The 17,324-nt window shown below is 34.8% G+C and overlaps 1 protein-coding gene across 1 annotated transcript in view; it reads left to right on the top strand.

Annotated features, from left to right (window-relative positions):
- LOC132547141 (serine/threonine-protein kinase PLK1-like) overlaps positions 1–16,667 on the top strand; it is a 41,067-nt gene extending 24,400 nt beyond the window's left edge. Inside the window, exons 4-14 of the mRNA XM_060210895.1 lie at positions 2,209–2,325; positions 5,643–5,860; positions 6,073–6,168; positions 6,486–6,761; positions 10,057–10,168; positions 10,332–10,443; positions 10,575–10,649; positions 10,897–11,059; positions 13,185–13,314; positions 13,818–13,940; positions 14,303–16,667. Coding sequence (XP_060066878.1) covers positions 2,209–2,325; positions 5,643–5,860; positions 6,073–6,168; positions 6,486–6,761; positions 10,057–10,168; positions 10,332–10,443; positions 10,575–10,649; positions 10,897–11,059; positions 13,185–13,314; positions 13,818–13,940; positions 14,303–14,512 — 1,632 coding nt within the window. The 3' untranslated portion in view covers positions 14,513–16,667. The remainder of the gene's footprint in view (positions 1–2,208; positions 2,326–5,642; positions 5,861–6,072; positions 6,169–6,485; positions 6,762–10,056; positions 10,169–10,331; positions 10,444–10,574; positions 10,650–10,896; positions 11,060–13,184; positions 13,315–13,817; positions 13,941–14,302) is intronic.
- The last annotated feature ends 657 nt before the right edge of the window (positions 16,668–17,324 follow it).

Here is a 17,324-nt window from a genome sequence, read left to right as displayed (position 1 = left end):
TCGAACGACAGACATGTCTGTTGTTTTCGCCGTGTATAACATCTAGCAAATATGTTAGCTCATTTAAACACACTGTTTCAAACTAGTAAACGTTAACCCGAGAATAAAGATTGCGATATGTAATTATTTTAACCATGATAAGGAGATGGAAAACACACGAAAAGTAAAAAACATCTTGAAAAAAGTCATTTGTATGTGCCAGCCTATTCACTTCGCGAAATTGTCACTTACGCGAAACGGATATGCTAGCTAGATATCTTGAGTCACTTTTTTGTCAATCGTCCAAATGGATCTTGTCTCCTTTATCTTGTATATGTGTCGAATTCAACACACTTTCTCAGACTATAAGACAGGATTGTCTGGAGAGGAAATGAAACATTTTTGAAATGAAAAGAGTTGCTAACACTAAAACCATTTTGTGTTTCGTCATTTTGAATAGAAAAGCCTTTTTATGTTTCTTGTTTCAAAGAACCATATTGTTCATGTGTAAAAATATACAAGCGTTACAAAGGGGTTCCACTTCACTAGTTTCTACAAGTAAATACACCTAAAAATGCTTCTTTTACATCTATAAACAAGGAACGCTAAAACTTATATGTAATTTAAAACCATTGGAATCTCCTACAATACATTTTAATGGGAATATGTAGCGTAAGAAATTTTAACTCAAGTATTAAGATGATGTCATCAGACATTAATTCTTTAAATAAACCGATTCAAACACAGGTCTTCAGTATTCATCATTCGTTCTTTTAAGATTTAACGATATAAAATGACATTATAAACTGCAACACGCAGCGAGCTGTTGTTAAATGATAGATCACGTGGTATCCATATCCGACCGGCCCCGTTAGTGTAACCATTAGATAATTATTTATAATGATTGTACCGGAAATGGCCTTATCGACCAGCTCAAAAATTTGTCTACCCCGAATGAAAAGTACCTTGAGGAATATAACGTACATCCCATTGCTATTATTTATGTATCATAGTTTAGTGTTATTTTATTCGGCTCTATGATCAAAGGGTAGTTGCCATGTTTTGTAATCTGTTCACGTGACCTAAAGGTAAAAGGATATCATTGTGTAGTGTATTTGAATCAATAACAACAACAGCGAGTGAAGTTCCTTTCATCCAGCCTTGTATTTGTATTGTCACGTCTTTGCAATGTTATAACCAATGAATTCCATATTTTATAAAAAAAAAAAAAAAAACAGACCACCTTTCAACTGCAAAATTTTTCTCGGCCATAACCTGTACAAACTGTAACCCATTTCAGGGGCAATTTAGATAATTGCAGTTATGGTGCTCATCGGGTTTACAGATTTATAATTCTGGACTTTGATGTAATGAGTTCTACCGTATATCTGCGTGTGTGTTGTCGCCAAAGTAGGGAGAGAGGGGGACTGTGTATTTTTCTATAGGTAAAGGTCTATGGGTGCAGAAAGCTGCATGTTTTATGAGAGTGTAAAAGGTCTAACGTTTAGAAATCTCAGATTACTTGTCAAACTAGCTATGGTACAAAGAGAGAGAGTGATATATTGATGTTGTGTACAAGTAATTATATATGACAATCGGGCAATGTCCTTTTATACCGGCCTGTATGATCATATTTCGACAGATTGAGATCGAAAGCCATTTTTGTTTGTCTTTGACATGTTAAGTAAAACGTGGCTGATAAAAGAGTGTGGGTTAAATGTTATTGTTAAATCATTCAAAATTGATAATACATATACCAACCGAACATACAGTGTAATAGTAAATTGTATAGAAGACAAAAAAATGTGTCTGGAAAATCGAAGACTTAAAAAACAAAATGATGTATGTTGTACCTTCCTTCACTATTTAGTAATTAAGACTTTCTCAATATATCCCTAACGTATACACGACTGCTCTTTGATCCGAATTTACAGGAAATATTCTATGAAAATACAAACATCCCGAATTATATCCTCCAATAAAATCATAATATATATGCCCATAAATCGAACGAAACAGCCATTTGGTCGACGCAAACGGTTTTGTCTAGGTCAGGCTATCCATCATTGAAGGGAAATTGCCTGCTCTGACAGTTCGTACACAAAGGCACCTGGGCTGGCCATATATATATATCGATAACGACTGAAATAATGATTTATTGGCGGGTTCGGGACACGTCCCCTATCATATGTGAAGTACTTGTCTATATTTATTTTTGTTTTATTTCAGATTATTCGAGAGGTAGAGCTACAAAGAAACTTAAAACACCAGAACGTCGTAGAATTCCATAGCTTCTTTGAAGACGATGAGTTTGTGTACCTCGTGCTTGAGAATTGCAGTAGAAAGGTCAGCTGAGTTCTTGTCCATAAGATATGTTCCAGCAAATGATAATGATTATATATATATAGTGTGTATTATAATTATGTTTTTAACACGACGTGGACCAAAAATCGAGTGTTATTTTAGACATAGCAAATAAAGATATCATCATGATATCGCAAAAACCTAAACAAGTTTTAACTTCCCAAAAAGAAGTCCATACATGAAATAGTATGTTCATTTGTGCGTAAGTATATAAACATTTTGACAGCTGCTGACAAGTAATCCGATTTAAAACCAGAAATATTCATACTTTTTATGGAAATCTCGGATTATGTCACATTTTGAGAACGTTGCAATCTGATTCAATCACAATTATCCAATGTAGCGGAAAGCAAATAAAGTCAGCATAATTCTGTGGTCAGGGATTAAACAGCGTGTCTAAAATAGTTGAAATAGTGAGAGTAATCAAGCCTATGAATTGTACATCTGTATGTACACGGTAAAGAACAAATAGAATGATGATAATTCATAGCTAATGGCTGCATACGACACTGAAAGTGTCCATCCAAACATTCCAAATACATTTTTACGCGTGAAGCATGGCGTTATAGGATAACATTTGAGGAATAAGATTCGAAAAATGACTTTCTACGCATAGCGATTTGGGTAAAATGATAGGAAAATGTGGAAGGGTCGGTGGTAAAAGATACATTGATGGGAATATGATGCCCTTTCTAGACAGAGAATTTCAGGTCAGACCCCTCATTATGCACATGACTGCATATACCAGGTGGCAAATAAAAGTCGTAAACATTTTATAACAACCAAAATATCAGTTAAACTTCACGTAGGATTAAATAATTAAGGACCTACTGATGCGAAAATCCGAAAAGTCTTTTAAGATTTTTTATAGGGAATATCTGTAACAGGTCTTAAAATGTTTGTTTAGATTGTAATTATGACGTTCTTTAATGACTTTCACGATTTGAGAATATTCCCACGGAGGCTCTATCGATATCGCGTGTCTGTGGATAATATACCTAGGTAGTATTGGCTATGATGTTTTTGTTTATTGACATTTTAAAAAAGAAACCGATCTTACCACACATAGGATATGACCTTGCTTTTCAAATTAGACTGGCTCGTTAACACTTGGAAGCAATGTGTTCAGTTAAAGTGGCAGTTTATGCGGCGACTTATCAAGATGTAAATTGAACCCTAGTTGGGGACACCTTGCTATATGGGGACATTAAATGTCAGCTGTTTGTTTAAACTGTGCACGCCGAACCGTGTATTGGCACCTGTTGATATTTTTCTTCACCTGGATTTTTTACCTGGTTGAAATTTTAGACGAAGATATGAATAATCATGATCGATTGTTTTTACCTGGTTATTTTGTCATACCCACATCGATAAAAAGGAAAGTGCTGGTCTGATAATACCTTTTTCCATAACTGTTATGTTTCTCATATACTGTGCCTACAACAGATGTCTATATGCATTGTTAAATTACAAAACCATTTTCACATTAAAACAGCTACTTAAACATGTCGAAGAAATATTTTAATATTGCAGATTATGTACAAATTATGTGTCAATATTCTTGATTTATCAATAATAGTTTTAAAAGATTAAATATGTTTGGACGTTAATGTTGGATGTGTCATAATGAGAGAAATGAAATTAAAATTTAATCTTTATTTCATATCATTGACGTTTTTATAATCGCGTTATGGAATTTGATAGGAAGATTGGCTGATATTCAATCTCATACCTCCGATTAACTAAATTAAACATTTCCCATGCTGAAAGCCAAGTTATGTATTTGTTCATTTGGCATATGTTTGATATGAACCGACTTCTCCTTTATATGCCTGAGAATCTCGTGCATGGATATGTATTTATTTGAATTTTAGATTTTATACATCGAGTTCGGAACATACATTTTAATTGTGTAAGCCTTCTAAAACATTACTGAAAATCTCCAATAGGCGTTATATTTCATAAAAAGAAACATAAACTTGCATGTAACCGCCTTGTTATATCCCAAACCTGGCGATCGGACATATTGCTGCATATTTTAAAGCAATAAAATAGATTTATCTCACAGACACCGAAAACAATTTATTGGTGGATGTTCACATTTTACCATTTCTATTTGGAATGTTGAAAAGGGTTGAAAACAGGATGCTAGCCGATGATAAACATAATATTTTATATCAAAGATTTTATTTTCCATATGAAACTCACGTATCATCCTTATAAAACCAAGGTCGGCTATGATTAACTGTCGATAGAGGTAATTAAGTTTGAAGACGATGGGGCCAGGGACTTAAACTTGTATGTGTAGGACTTTTTGTATGATAACTGTTATCTGCTAAAGGTCGATATTCCTCAGCTCATCCGGTCGGTGTTTAGTACGACGAGATATGAAGTCTCATGACTATACATCACGTACACGCTTACATGACGAGTCAGCAAACATCTCCTGGCTTCTAAAGTGGACTTATAAATATGGCTTATCACAATTTTGCTACAAGGACATGGCAGTGTTTGTCAGTTGGACAAAGACAATAAAGAAAATATGCCCTCGACACGCTCGGTTTATGATAACATGAGATATATTGCATATGGCATTGTCTATATCATTAACTGCAATAAATAGTTTGAAAATCTAGATTTTTCTATCCATGCACATTTGCAAACATTCGGGTGAAAGAAATATCTATATATTTCAAGATATCTTCAATTTTGGCTGCAAATTAGGAACCGTATACACGTCAATTTCCTGATAATCTCGAAAAGTACATCCACATTTTATATAACGTGTCATATTCAATGAAGTTTTATGTGGCGTCAGCAGAACAAGTCGATAGTTCCTTGCCCTTCGATAAGAGTAGAACCGAATCGTGATGTATGCCACTTAGCAGTAATATGATACCATTCTTATCTCAAAACAGGATTCGCTACCGTTGCCAATCAAAACCATCAGTCTTCCAAATAGGTTACTTATGACACCTATGTAAAACAAAATATGTTCTTCATCTTCTTGAATTCGAAGAAAACAAATCTTAAACTACATTGTTTAAATGGCCGCCATATGCATAGGAGACTCCTGATTTAGAAATAATTCAAACAATATTCATAATTTACTCTTATCACAATTTATAAATTTTGCATTTTCTGAATCAGAGCATAAATTTACATCATTTTAGTTGTTCTTGAGTACTTTTAAACTAGTGTTTTTCCTGATATTGCTATAAAAGACAATTAACTTTTTACATGTATTGCAATGCAATTCCCATTGATAATTAATGTAAATCATTCCATAATTCTTTCAGTCGCTTGTACACATGCTCAAACACCGGAAGATGCTCACAGAAATCGAAGTTCGATACTACATGCGACAGTTGGTAGAGGGCGTCAAGTACATTCACAGTCATAACATCATACACAGGGATCTCAAGCTTGGGAACATGCTTCTCAACGAGAATATGGAACTCAAAATTGCAGATTTTGGATTGGCGACTAAGATCGGCTACGAAGGAGAAAAGAAAATGTATGACCCTTAAAATAAAAGTGAATGTTTAAACAGAGCTATACGTTATTCATTTAACATTGCTTTTGTAGATGACATGAGATAAATCATTTGAACAAACCAGCATATGTGTATATTGCTATATCCCAATGCTCATTGCAACATTAATGAAAGCATCATTCAAATATGTAATTTCGGAAAATTATAGCTTTATGTTTTATTCCTTTTTTCAGGACGGTATGTGGTACCCCAAATTACATTGCACCTGAAGTACTTCAGAAACGAGGTCATAGTTATGAAGCTGATGTTTGGGCTCTCGGATGTGTTATGTAAGTTTTCTGTAAAAAAAAACTATATATTTTTGATTGAGGACCAGGATACATACATTTGTGTGTTGTACATAAAACGCCTATTAAGCAGACTTGGGATAAGTGAATTACTGTATTAACTGTAAAAATAACCATGACATTTTACAGAACCATTTGATTCACATTTAGAAATTTTGTTATATCAATTGTATGTTCTACATTATTGTGATACAATTAACGACCAGACAGGGTTTACAATACGTGTTTATTTTTATTTTGCCGCGAATGTAGTTGCTCTCTGTTTTACTCACTTCACTTCATTGACATTTCAACAATAGGTACGCCTTATTGGTAGGACGTCCACCATTTGAGACATCAACACTAAAGGAAACCTACGTGAGAATAACCGGAAATTCTTACGTATTGCCCAGCACAATATCCGGGCCTGCCAAAAATCTTATCCAAAAGTGTCTCACACCAGAACCAGAGCTACGTCCCAGTCTAGACCAGTTTCTAGCAGACGACTTCTTCACTTCCGGTTACATGCCAAAGACGTTGCCTTCCTCTTGTTGCAATTCTGTACCGAAATTCCCAGTGTACACAAAATTTAACAGGTAATTATTTCTTGACATTTTGAAAATGTTTGGAATGTTACTTTTTTAAAAAATGTTTTCAGGGAACAAGTTATCAAAGCACGATGTCAATTCTTATCAAGAGGAAGTCGTTTTGATACTGTAATGATAAAATCATAACGTCTGTGAATTTTTCCTTATAATTATTTATTTAATTTTCATGCGAAAGTTTGTACATTCGCCTCTGAAAGAAAATTTCTATCAAAAGAAATCGTGGTATTGTGTACATATCCAAAACATTTCGGGAAGAAAATCCCAAATAGATTGTGATAGCATAATATTTCCTTAAGATGATTATTGTAATCAATTTATCAAACACATTAATGAACGCACGTCATAAATGTAAATGACATCGTTATTAAACATTAATATGTTAATACTTAGTGATAAGTTAGGCGAGATTACGGTGACAGTCCCACGTTTGTCATTTTTTTCAGGAAGAATTGACTCAAATTTAACTTATTTTAAATAATTTAAACTCGGGTCATGACTGCTAGATGGGCTGAAGTTCATATAAAGCACCAAATATAGTTGTTTGCATACATTTAGGCACTTACTTCGTGACTCAAAAACAGCTTTAAACAAAACACACGGAGACAGTCATAATGTGAAAGTTAATGCAGTGAGTTAATGTCAGCATATTTGGAATATTTGAGCACTGCGGTGAACACACAATAGAATAATCGTTTCTGAACTGGTAAGCGTAATCGGATAAAATTTGGCCACCTTAACCGTCAAAGGAATTAAATGTTTGAATATACGAATTTACCTTGCACAAATAAAACCGAAAGTCGTTTCTTTCCTCAGGCAATGTCGAAAATATTCACTATAACACTAATAATGTTATAGTTTTCAATAGTGATTATATCTATATGCATATGTCTGTATGATTTTAAATAGCATTGGAATGTTTCTAATCGTTCCTGTTTGATATTCTCCGAGAGCTAATGTCATTATGTCAAGGTGTTTTACTAAATACCAGGTCAAATTTCAAAGTTGAAAAGAAAATAAAGCTGTCGGTACAATTTTGACGACGTGTGGAGAAATGCGCAGGGTGGTCCAGCATACTTGGTTAAAACCATATTTAATTCTTAAAAGCTATTTGGCATTGAAGTTTGAATACACATCTACATGTAAATTACGGTATCAAATATTAACTCGATCTAATTTTATCTGAATTATCAGCAGGTATGTAGTTAGTATATATGATAGATTCCCATTATCATACACCCAATTGTTTGATAGAAATAATATACATGTATATCTATATAAAAATAGCACGTTTTGGAGATTATTGTACCACAGTTGATATACAGCGATAAATCAGGGTGGCTAGAAGTATGCCAGGTATTTATGAAGCGTGGGATCCTAACTCAGATTGTGAATATACCTTGATACCTGTACAGGTACATAAAACGCCTAGGTTAATACTAAACACACACATATCATTAGCTTTAGAATTTAGTGTATTCGTTATACAGGTAAATAATTATACGTTTTGTCTGTTACTACATACTTTGGCTCAGTTTTAGATTTGTTGATTCATTTTTGCACCCACTCCTTTCTTTCACGGATTGATAAATGTAAAATATATCTTTATTAGTCATACAACTATACTTTGCTATTTGTTTAGGAGTAAGACGTGAAAAGGTTCTGTAATTATATCTGATTATAACTCCCCTTTTACACTGTTGGCTAATGGGTTTCAATCCCTTGTCAATGAAAATGTCTTTACAGAAACGTTGCTAATTTGTGAGACTTATATAGATGTTTTAATTTAGTCCTTTCTCGATACAATCACATCGGAATATTACTGATTTTCCGTTTTCGTATGATGAGATGGACTTTTGGTTGAATGACGCGACAAAACTCATAATTATCAATTTGTGTTGGATTTATGCATTAATGAATTTGATTCTTTCCACTGCAACAGATTTCTCCATATTTAGAAAAGATTATGTATTGAGTGAATAAAAAAGTCTTACTAATTGTGTAGAGAGGGTAGACATCACAATGTAGTTGCTTTGTCATTATGACTAGTAGATATAAACTTCGATTAATGGCTAGATATTTATCCCGAATGTATATTGTAAAGAAAAACAGCTATGTGGAAGGATATTGGATGGTGGAAAAAATAGGGTTGTATTCTCAAAATCAGACATAAGGATATCATTAGTACAAAATATACTGTTAACATCACCGAGGGAGAAAACAATTGGATTTGGGATATAAATGAACAGAAATTAATTACTGGTGTATGCCTTCGTTGTATTAATTTTATATTTAGATTAACGTTTAGTGGACATATCTACATTTCTTTGTTTTTGTTTTGTCCTGTGATTGACACCCGTTAAAGATCACGTGACGTATCTACAACTAACTATTGATACGTGACAGAAATCGCAATTTAGTCCATCACATATGTAGTTTTATATCAATTAATGTATTTATAATCGACCAGAGCCGTTTGCCTCTTTTACCTTAATATCACTTGAATGACTTTTCGCTCTCTTCACCGGGAAAGAATTTATTCGTCAATACCAAAACCACTTCAGTTAATGAAATATTCAGACATTATAACAACATACATGTCATTATCGGCAGGTGTCCAGACCGGGGAGATATATGCTGTATATATCTGCTGTGAACACCGCACATTCCTTATGGTCGGCTTTGTTTTCTTTGTTCCAAACAAAGTACCTACCTGGACGGTTTTACCTGTATAAGCACGCGTGACCGATTGATAGAGATTGCAATTGACGCCTAACAATATCGTATGTTGGGGTTTATGTCGGGAACAATAAACAGGAGATAAAAGATACATGTTCGATCTTCGATCTTCTTCCTGTTGAACTAGGAAAATCAATTTGATATAAGTCAACCCAGAAACTTTACCGATTTTCATGAGTCTATACTTAACAATATGTAAGATACACTTTCCTCACAATGGCTTGAGACACGAATATTAATGTATACTCGGCACAATCAAGAAGACCTGAGCTTTAAAAAATCATAGCATTTGCATCCCCGTGAAAAATTAAATAAATTATGTCAGACTTTTAGAATTTCCAATAAACTAGAATCATCAGCTGTTAATGACTGATTCTTTATCAAAACCGTATATCTTCGCAAATTCTTATTTCTTTTCTTACATTTAAATATGTGTTCATAGCCCATCTTTAATTGGTTTTGGAGTTTCTTTACAATATTATGTCATATAAGTATGAATCATACATTTTAAATACCAGACTATTGATCTATTCCATTACTTTTTCAGACCAAAATCCTATGCAGTTCCAGATAAACAAGATCCTATAGAAAGAGTCACGTCTCCATTTAGAAAAGTGGAAATCACTGCAAGATCCGACAAGAGTGATAAAACATCAGAGGTAATTAACCGTTTTAGCTGTATTTGTTGTCACAAGTAGCATTGTCCATTTCAACACGAAGCCTAGTAAATGAAAAAATAAACCTTACAGCTTACTGTGAAGTAATCATTTTCTCCATTGATATGACATATTAATCATATGATCAATGTTCTTGTGTTAACAGGGTAGTGATAGAGGTTCTCCAGCTGCTTTCCCGCCAATCAAATCACCAATCAGAGAACTCGTCTCAGAAAGGTCGAATAGATCTGACAGATCTGATTCACCACCACAACGAGGTAGGTGATGGGTCAATGTTGAGTTATATTTATATCAAATTATGTGCATCACCTGTTTTGCATAGGTAACCTTGCAGTGGCAATTTATTGGCATTCTCTATTTCATCAATGTTTCATGTTCGTATTTTCAGATCTTTCTCCAAAACCTCGCACGGCAGCTAATTTGCTGGACGTTCTCCACACATGCCTCGAACACATGCCAAAAGGTACCTGCTCTCTAAAAATATTCATGAACTACCGTTGTTTCTGAATTGCTGTTCAATAACAAAAGTCTGGTGTATCTAGTGATTTGCTGATGGTACCTCACTCCTATCATTTCTCATCTAACAATCATATTAACAAGTTACGTTGAATATTTTCATATAGGAAATGCTGAATAACTTTTCAACTTATTCTGTAGATTTTTTCTCTTGGTTGATACTTTTAAATAACTCGAATTGTTATACTTCGTAGATGTGACAAACAATCCCCTTGCCGTAGGAGACTCCACCATCATCTGGGTGACAAAATGGGTGGATTATTCCAATAAATATGGATTTGGATTCCAACTTTCCAACGATGCTATTGGCGTGCTCTTCAACGATACGTCACGAATCGTCATGTCACCAGACGGAAGGTAATTACCAAGTTTCCTTTATGTTGATATCGAAGTGAAATATGAATTTGGATCCTAATTAGTTTTTTAATCGAGAGTGACAAAATGTAATTAGCTTTTGTCGTTTTCAACCGTGTGGAATGCATACTTCCAACTGAACTTACCGCGGTGTACACTGACATTTACGCACGTGCTTCGTGTCGAAAATCTAACAAATATTTCGCACTTTAATTGAAGCCAGAGATTTAAGGAAAGGTATTCATTTATCTCATAATTCTCACAACACTATCAGCATCGGACAATAGGTTTGTACTTTTACAGAGTTGAACCATAATACATGGAATTAAAACACACTTCATAGCCGTGCTTTTACGAAAGTGCATTGTACTCGACTGTTCTGCTACACGTGTGCTGTAAGCTGGCGGTTTTACGAGAGTTTAATATCGGGATAGCCCAATGATCCTTAGTCTGTCTGATGCTTGCTTTTATTTCTACTTTGCCACCGAATTCCTGTTTGACCATTGTTCTTCAAGTGATAAAATGGATGATTACACTGATCAGATTGTGTCTGGGAATATTAGATATTTCTTTTAAGTAGGAAAGGCGACTACACATACAATCTCCTCAAAAATGCTTCGTAGGTGTTCGAACTGATTTCGTCATGAAGTGCACAGTTAAGATTTTATTATCTTTACGTGCATATACACTACAAAAAGCATTCTTTGAATGGTTTGTATTATGCAATGCACGAAACTCCGTCTAATCTTGTGAACCGATATGACCTCGCGTCAATCTTAGAGTATGGCGTCCACGATATTGCATGCAATGTAATAGCCCGTCTTAGTAGACATGAGAGGACTATGTACTATAATGTTATCTCTACCCCAAACAATGAACGTCCAATAACATTGTCAACATTCCCAGACCTACCTGCGGTAGTTTATACACACCTCGGATATTATACTCTCACAAACAAGACAAGACTAGGCATGATACTTAGCACCCTGAATCAGACTCAGATATCATATCAATATGTCTCTATCCGTGACTTCCTTCTAAATCTGCTCTTACGAGATATTATGTCATGGGGTTCCCGATGTGTGCCTCTTCATACACTTGATAGCATGCATGGTCGTGGGAACTTATATAGATAAACTGTCATCAGTTATTAAGAAGTGTTTTCCGCCCACAATGTTCCCTCTTCTTTCCGTACCTCCTATCGCGACAGTACAAGTACCGGTTATCAAGTCAAGATGGCGGACGTAATTACATATAAGACCCTTGTCGCAATCACCAAACAACTTAAGCCACTTGGACAACACAAGGTCCGTGTAAACATGACCGGACTGTCTCTTCCTGACCGGTCACTCAGACCAGTAGTAAAAGTCATGCTTTAGAATGAACGAGCGATAAAACCTGTCGTTTTCCACACGTATTTGAGATCATTATTGACTGGGTACAAATATTTTGTAAACATTAAAAGCAAACATTGTGTAATTTTAAGCTTGAGATATAGTTATGGACAATAGGCAATGGCCTTTAAAATTATTAATCAATGAAGAGGTACTTGTGTATATTGAATTTCGAGAAAGCAAGTCAAACTGTGTACAACGAATGATGTAATGAAATCATTAAAGTTATATGTCACTTAAACAGCAGTAAAATAAACCGGAAGTAAATTTACTCATCTCTATTTTTGAAATATACTATGTCATTTTGATCTTTGGATGTATATTTTATATTGAGTTACTCTGCTACATTTATGCAGGTTTTGCATTTTATTTGATAAATCAATAGACACACAAGTAAATAGCACATTTAATACTTACTTAGCATTAGATACAGTAGAGCCAAACAATGAAGTTAACAGCATCAAACAACTGTTCTCCTCTGAGTGCTAAGAGCCTAAATCTCGAAACATTAAAGGCGACTGAATAAATTCCTTAGTGATCGAAATAAATGTCTAAATCTAGACAGGGAGGTGCACTGGCCCAATAATTCAACAAAAACTCATCTAGTATCGTTGATACTGAAATTGTGTCTACGTCTTCCACATCAATATGTGGTAATGTTGATGTAGATAGATGTAAGCAATATAAAAATCATTTCGACCTGCGACTGATTTGAATCCCTCTGTATGTTACAGAGCAATCCAGTACTACGACATGACTGGGAAACTGTCTACATTCACTGTGGAGTGCGTGCCAGAGGAACTGGAGAAAAAGACTACCCTGTTACTGTACTTTGCGAGGTACATGGACGAGCATCTTATACAGGTAAGCGGAAAGGAAAATGCCTTGGTCAGTTATGAAACTACAGACATATTTTGCAGTTGTTTACTAGCTTTCGGAAATATCTTACTTGCATCATCGCCATAAAACAGAGTAATGAATACAAAAATAGCTAAAAAGAGACATTCATGTCGGAAAATCATTGATGTCATTTCTTTATCGTTACTTGTCGATATCTTTACATCACTCTTTCCTGTTGGAAGGTAAGAGATGTATAATAAGCATTATGTTTCTGATAAGTGAGCTTGAAATTACTGTAAAACAAATCGTGTTCGCGGCTATGAAAGTTCACGTTTTCATCAAATTGGACAAGTCAACGGTTATATGATTTCGCATTTAATTCAACCTTAATTCCGGAGCGATCCGTTTTTGGATATTACTTTTTTGGATTGAATACACTGTCACTAACACTTAGAGAAGTAATGCTGTGCGAAAATTATTAAGGTCTTTTTTTAAATCTCAAATAATACCAATTTCTCGTTTTGCAGGGTGGTAACGTGGAGACATCGAGAGACTCGGATGATTACGTGTGGGGAGGGACTGCCTACCTGAAAAAGTGGTTCCGGACCGGAAAAGCTATTGTGCTATATCTTAGTGATGGTACCCTTCAGGTAAGTCCCATTTTAACACGATCGTACATTAATTGAAACTTGTATCTGATTAAGGCAGAAATTTTAAGCAAGAACTATAAGAAAATTTGCCATCAAATAAAAAATATTTTCTTTCTCGTGTACTCACAAGTTATTAGCATTGATATATTCAATTATGATGTTTTAACATTTCAAACAACCTTCACATCTTGCAATGATTATTCAATGGTTAAGATCAGAGTTTGTATCACATATTGTTGACCCATTTAAATGATCGATCTATGGTAAACGTAGTGTTGTATGTCTGTCATACAATCCTCTGTTCATCTTGCATCCTTGTGATACCGCACACATTTCAAAATCATCTTATTTTCCGTACACAGGTGAATTTCTTCGACGACCACACGAAGATTATCATGAGCTATATGAAGAACGACTACTTTGTGACTTACATTGACGAGGACAGAACTGCCAACACTTATCCCATGGTTCACATCATCCAGGATGGCTGCCGTAGAGATATCGTGGAACGAATGGCTTTTGCTAAGTCCATGTTAAAAAACCTGGTCGATATTGAAGGGGCCGACATTTAAATGTGATATAACACAGTATTTATTCAGTGCAAGCGTCCGACATCACCCACGTGTCTTTCTATTTCCATCCGTGACGTATAGTGTCACTGTGACGTCAAAGGCTGCCATTAAATGCCTGCTAGGCCATATGACGTCCATGTGACGTGAAATTGTGATAAAACATATTTCCTTTTGTTTAAGCATAGAATGACTCTGCTTGTGCTTATGGAATATTACCTCTCTTTCGAACAGAATTCAGGAATGATTGTGGAGTTAGATCAGAAATGTTGGAGAAGCTGTTGACTTTGAAAGTCTTTCATTATTTATGTGGACAAAGCAACTAAGAGAAAAAACATCAATCGGTCATCTGTCATTTTGCTGTGAAAATCATGAGGATCACTGGGATAAGGGAAACCGACAGAAACATTTTTTTCTGTGTTGAAGATAGTGTGTACCTTATATTGTATTCCTATTGAATAACTTTCACTACAACAGTATTTCCCTTACGTTGTAAACTACGAGAAAAAGATTTTTCGGAGATTATAACAATTATATACACTATTGTCAAGAGATATGTGTTGATCTTCCGAAACTTTCTTGCCAGAAATCAAGTGAAGATTGTTAAGACCTTGATCTTTGTTGTGTTTCTGACACGTGCTCCAATCCCCTAGCAATTAGTTCTAAGGGAAGTATATCACCTTTGTATGATTTGTAGCGATCTCATTTGCCAAAATCAAAAAATGAGTTTAGCAATGAAAACAAATAATAAACTTGTTGCAATATTTTTACATCATTTATAAATGGTGTTTGACCAAAATGTCTCCTCTAAATATAAAAGTATGTCAAACATATCAGAGGCAGAAAGAGAATGGTCATTGTGATATCAGTATGTCTGTGTCTACTTCCGGTTCCGGTAAAGTTGTCACAAAGTCTTGAACCTTTGCTGGTATTTTGGCAATAGATGAATTAGTTGTTAAGTAAAGAGATAAATAGTGTATACGAGAAAGACTAAATCTCCTTTCGTGCAAGGACCAAACTGTCCAGTAGTATTCTGACAGAATGTATTGAAAACTTTTCCATTTGTGATAATTTGTGTTGGGAAAATTTGCTAGTCAAAATTTACTTGGGAATAATATTGATCATTCCAACAATTAATGGTGAAGAATTTGATAAACTTTTACATCTGTTCAGCTTTATTCTGGCATGCATTTGGTATTCTGCTTTCGAGCTTGTATACAGTGTATATGCTATAAGTGCTTGTTGTGTGGCCATCACGTGGATCGTATAAATTTCAAAAATATGTGAGGTTGAAAGCCACGTGTGATATCCACTACTCCTGTAAATGTGATACTATTTGTCTCCCTGAAAAATGGACCATGATTTTAAATGATCTCATTAATATGCAAAATTTAACTTTATGTACAAAAGTATGGTAGCGACGTATACACTTAGAACATTGAAAATGTAGTGAAGATGTACGACTGTCAGGGATGAGAAAATACGTTCGAAATTCCGCACATTATAGATAATGTAACAAGGGTTTCCAATTTAATTTCTACTTTAAATGTGCAAAAGCGAATTTGTTGATGTCTTTGTTGCTTGTGAATATTGAGTTTGTTTTGATGAGTGTTTGACATTTTATTGATGAACTATACTGTTTATATGAATTCAATGAAATATATTTTTTCAACTTGGCATGGTCATGACCTTCAGTTTGATGACATAGTCATGACGTAATATGACATGTAAGGCTGTACGAGATAGTATGAGGAATTAAGTGACTTGAGAAGACTGCACGAAATCGAATACTTGGATAAAAATACCCCTTCTTGAGTAAATGTGTATTCGTTATCAGGTAATCAACGGAGCCAGGAATCCGCATTTGATCCTGATTTGTATCTGCAGATGTGATATGTTGGTATGCTATCAATAGTTCAGAAGATCGTTTGATGAATGGAGAAGTGCAACGGATGTGTGTGTGTGTGTGATGGAGGAACTTGATTAATGTGTTTCCATAAGTTAAGTGTGGATAAATATTTGTGCGTTAAGCGTCAGAGAAATTCCAATATTTTGTAAATTATGATTGATGAGAAAATGGTCACAACCTGTCCAGTGTGGCTGACTACTATTTTGCCTCTTTTTTGCAATAAATACGGAAAATCTAAGAACTGAAAAACTTATTTGTTATTTTTTTCAAAAGACTGAAGTAATTGAATCATTCATTTACATTAGGAGAAAGTGAATGAGAAATCATTTAAAACGGTTATTTGGAGGTTGTTGACCAGACAAGAAACAACCCATAGTTCATTGGCCATACTCAGGTAATTCTACCTAGGTTGTGATACATACACGAATATCCTAGGTCTAGGGTCCTAGATACATATATTATAAATGATCTTGCATGTTAGTTACTTCAACAGTTGCTCTCACGCACACCTACATCGATTTGTTTTTGCATCGCTCGATCGTCACTTTGATGTTTTTGATGTTTCACAGCACTTGCTTTTCATCGATTCCTCTTTTTAATGCTTAATATTTTTCAACTAACCCCCTCTCCATTTCCACCCAACACCCCTTCCCCACCCCGTCTCGCCCCTTCAAATTATCAAATCAATACCTCTTTGAATTATGTAGCGCTAATGTGGACGAAACAATTGCGCATGAATATGGAATTTCTAAACCAATGTCGGATGTGACCCATGTTTCGAAATTTGTAAAGCATTTAAATCTGACAGTAATGCATTAAAGTTCAAGTGTCATGTCTTTTTGACGAAATAAGTCATCTTTCCTGTATATTGATGGGGTCGTCCTTCATTGCGAAGTCTAAATACCA

Source organism: Ylistrum balloti, unplaced genomic scaffold, assembly GCF_031769215.1.
Source record: "Ylistrum balloti isolate Yb309-2 unplaced genomic scaffold, AGI_CSIRO_Ybal_v1 Utg369936, whole genome shotgun sequence".
Classification (NCBI taxonomy): Eukaryota; Metazoa; Mollusca; class Bivalvia; order Pectinida; family Pectinidae; genus Ylistrum; species Ylistrum balloti.
The sequence above is the reverse complement of the archived record's forward strand: the minus strand, read 5'-3'. Positions and strand labels throughout refer to the sequence as shown.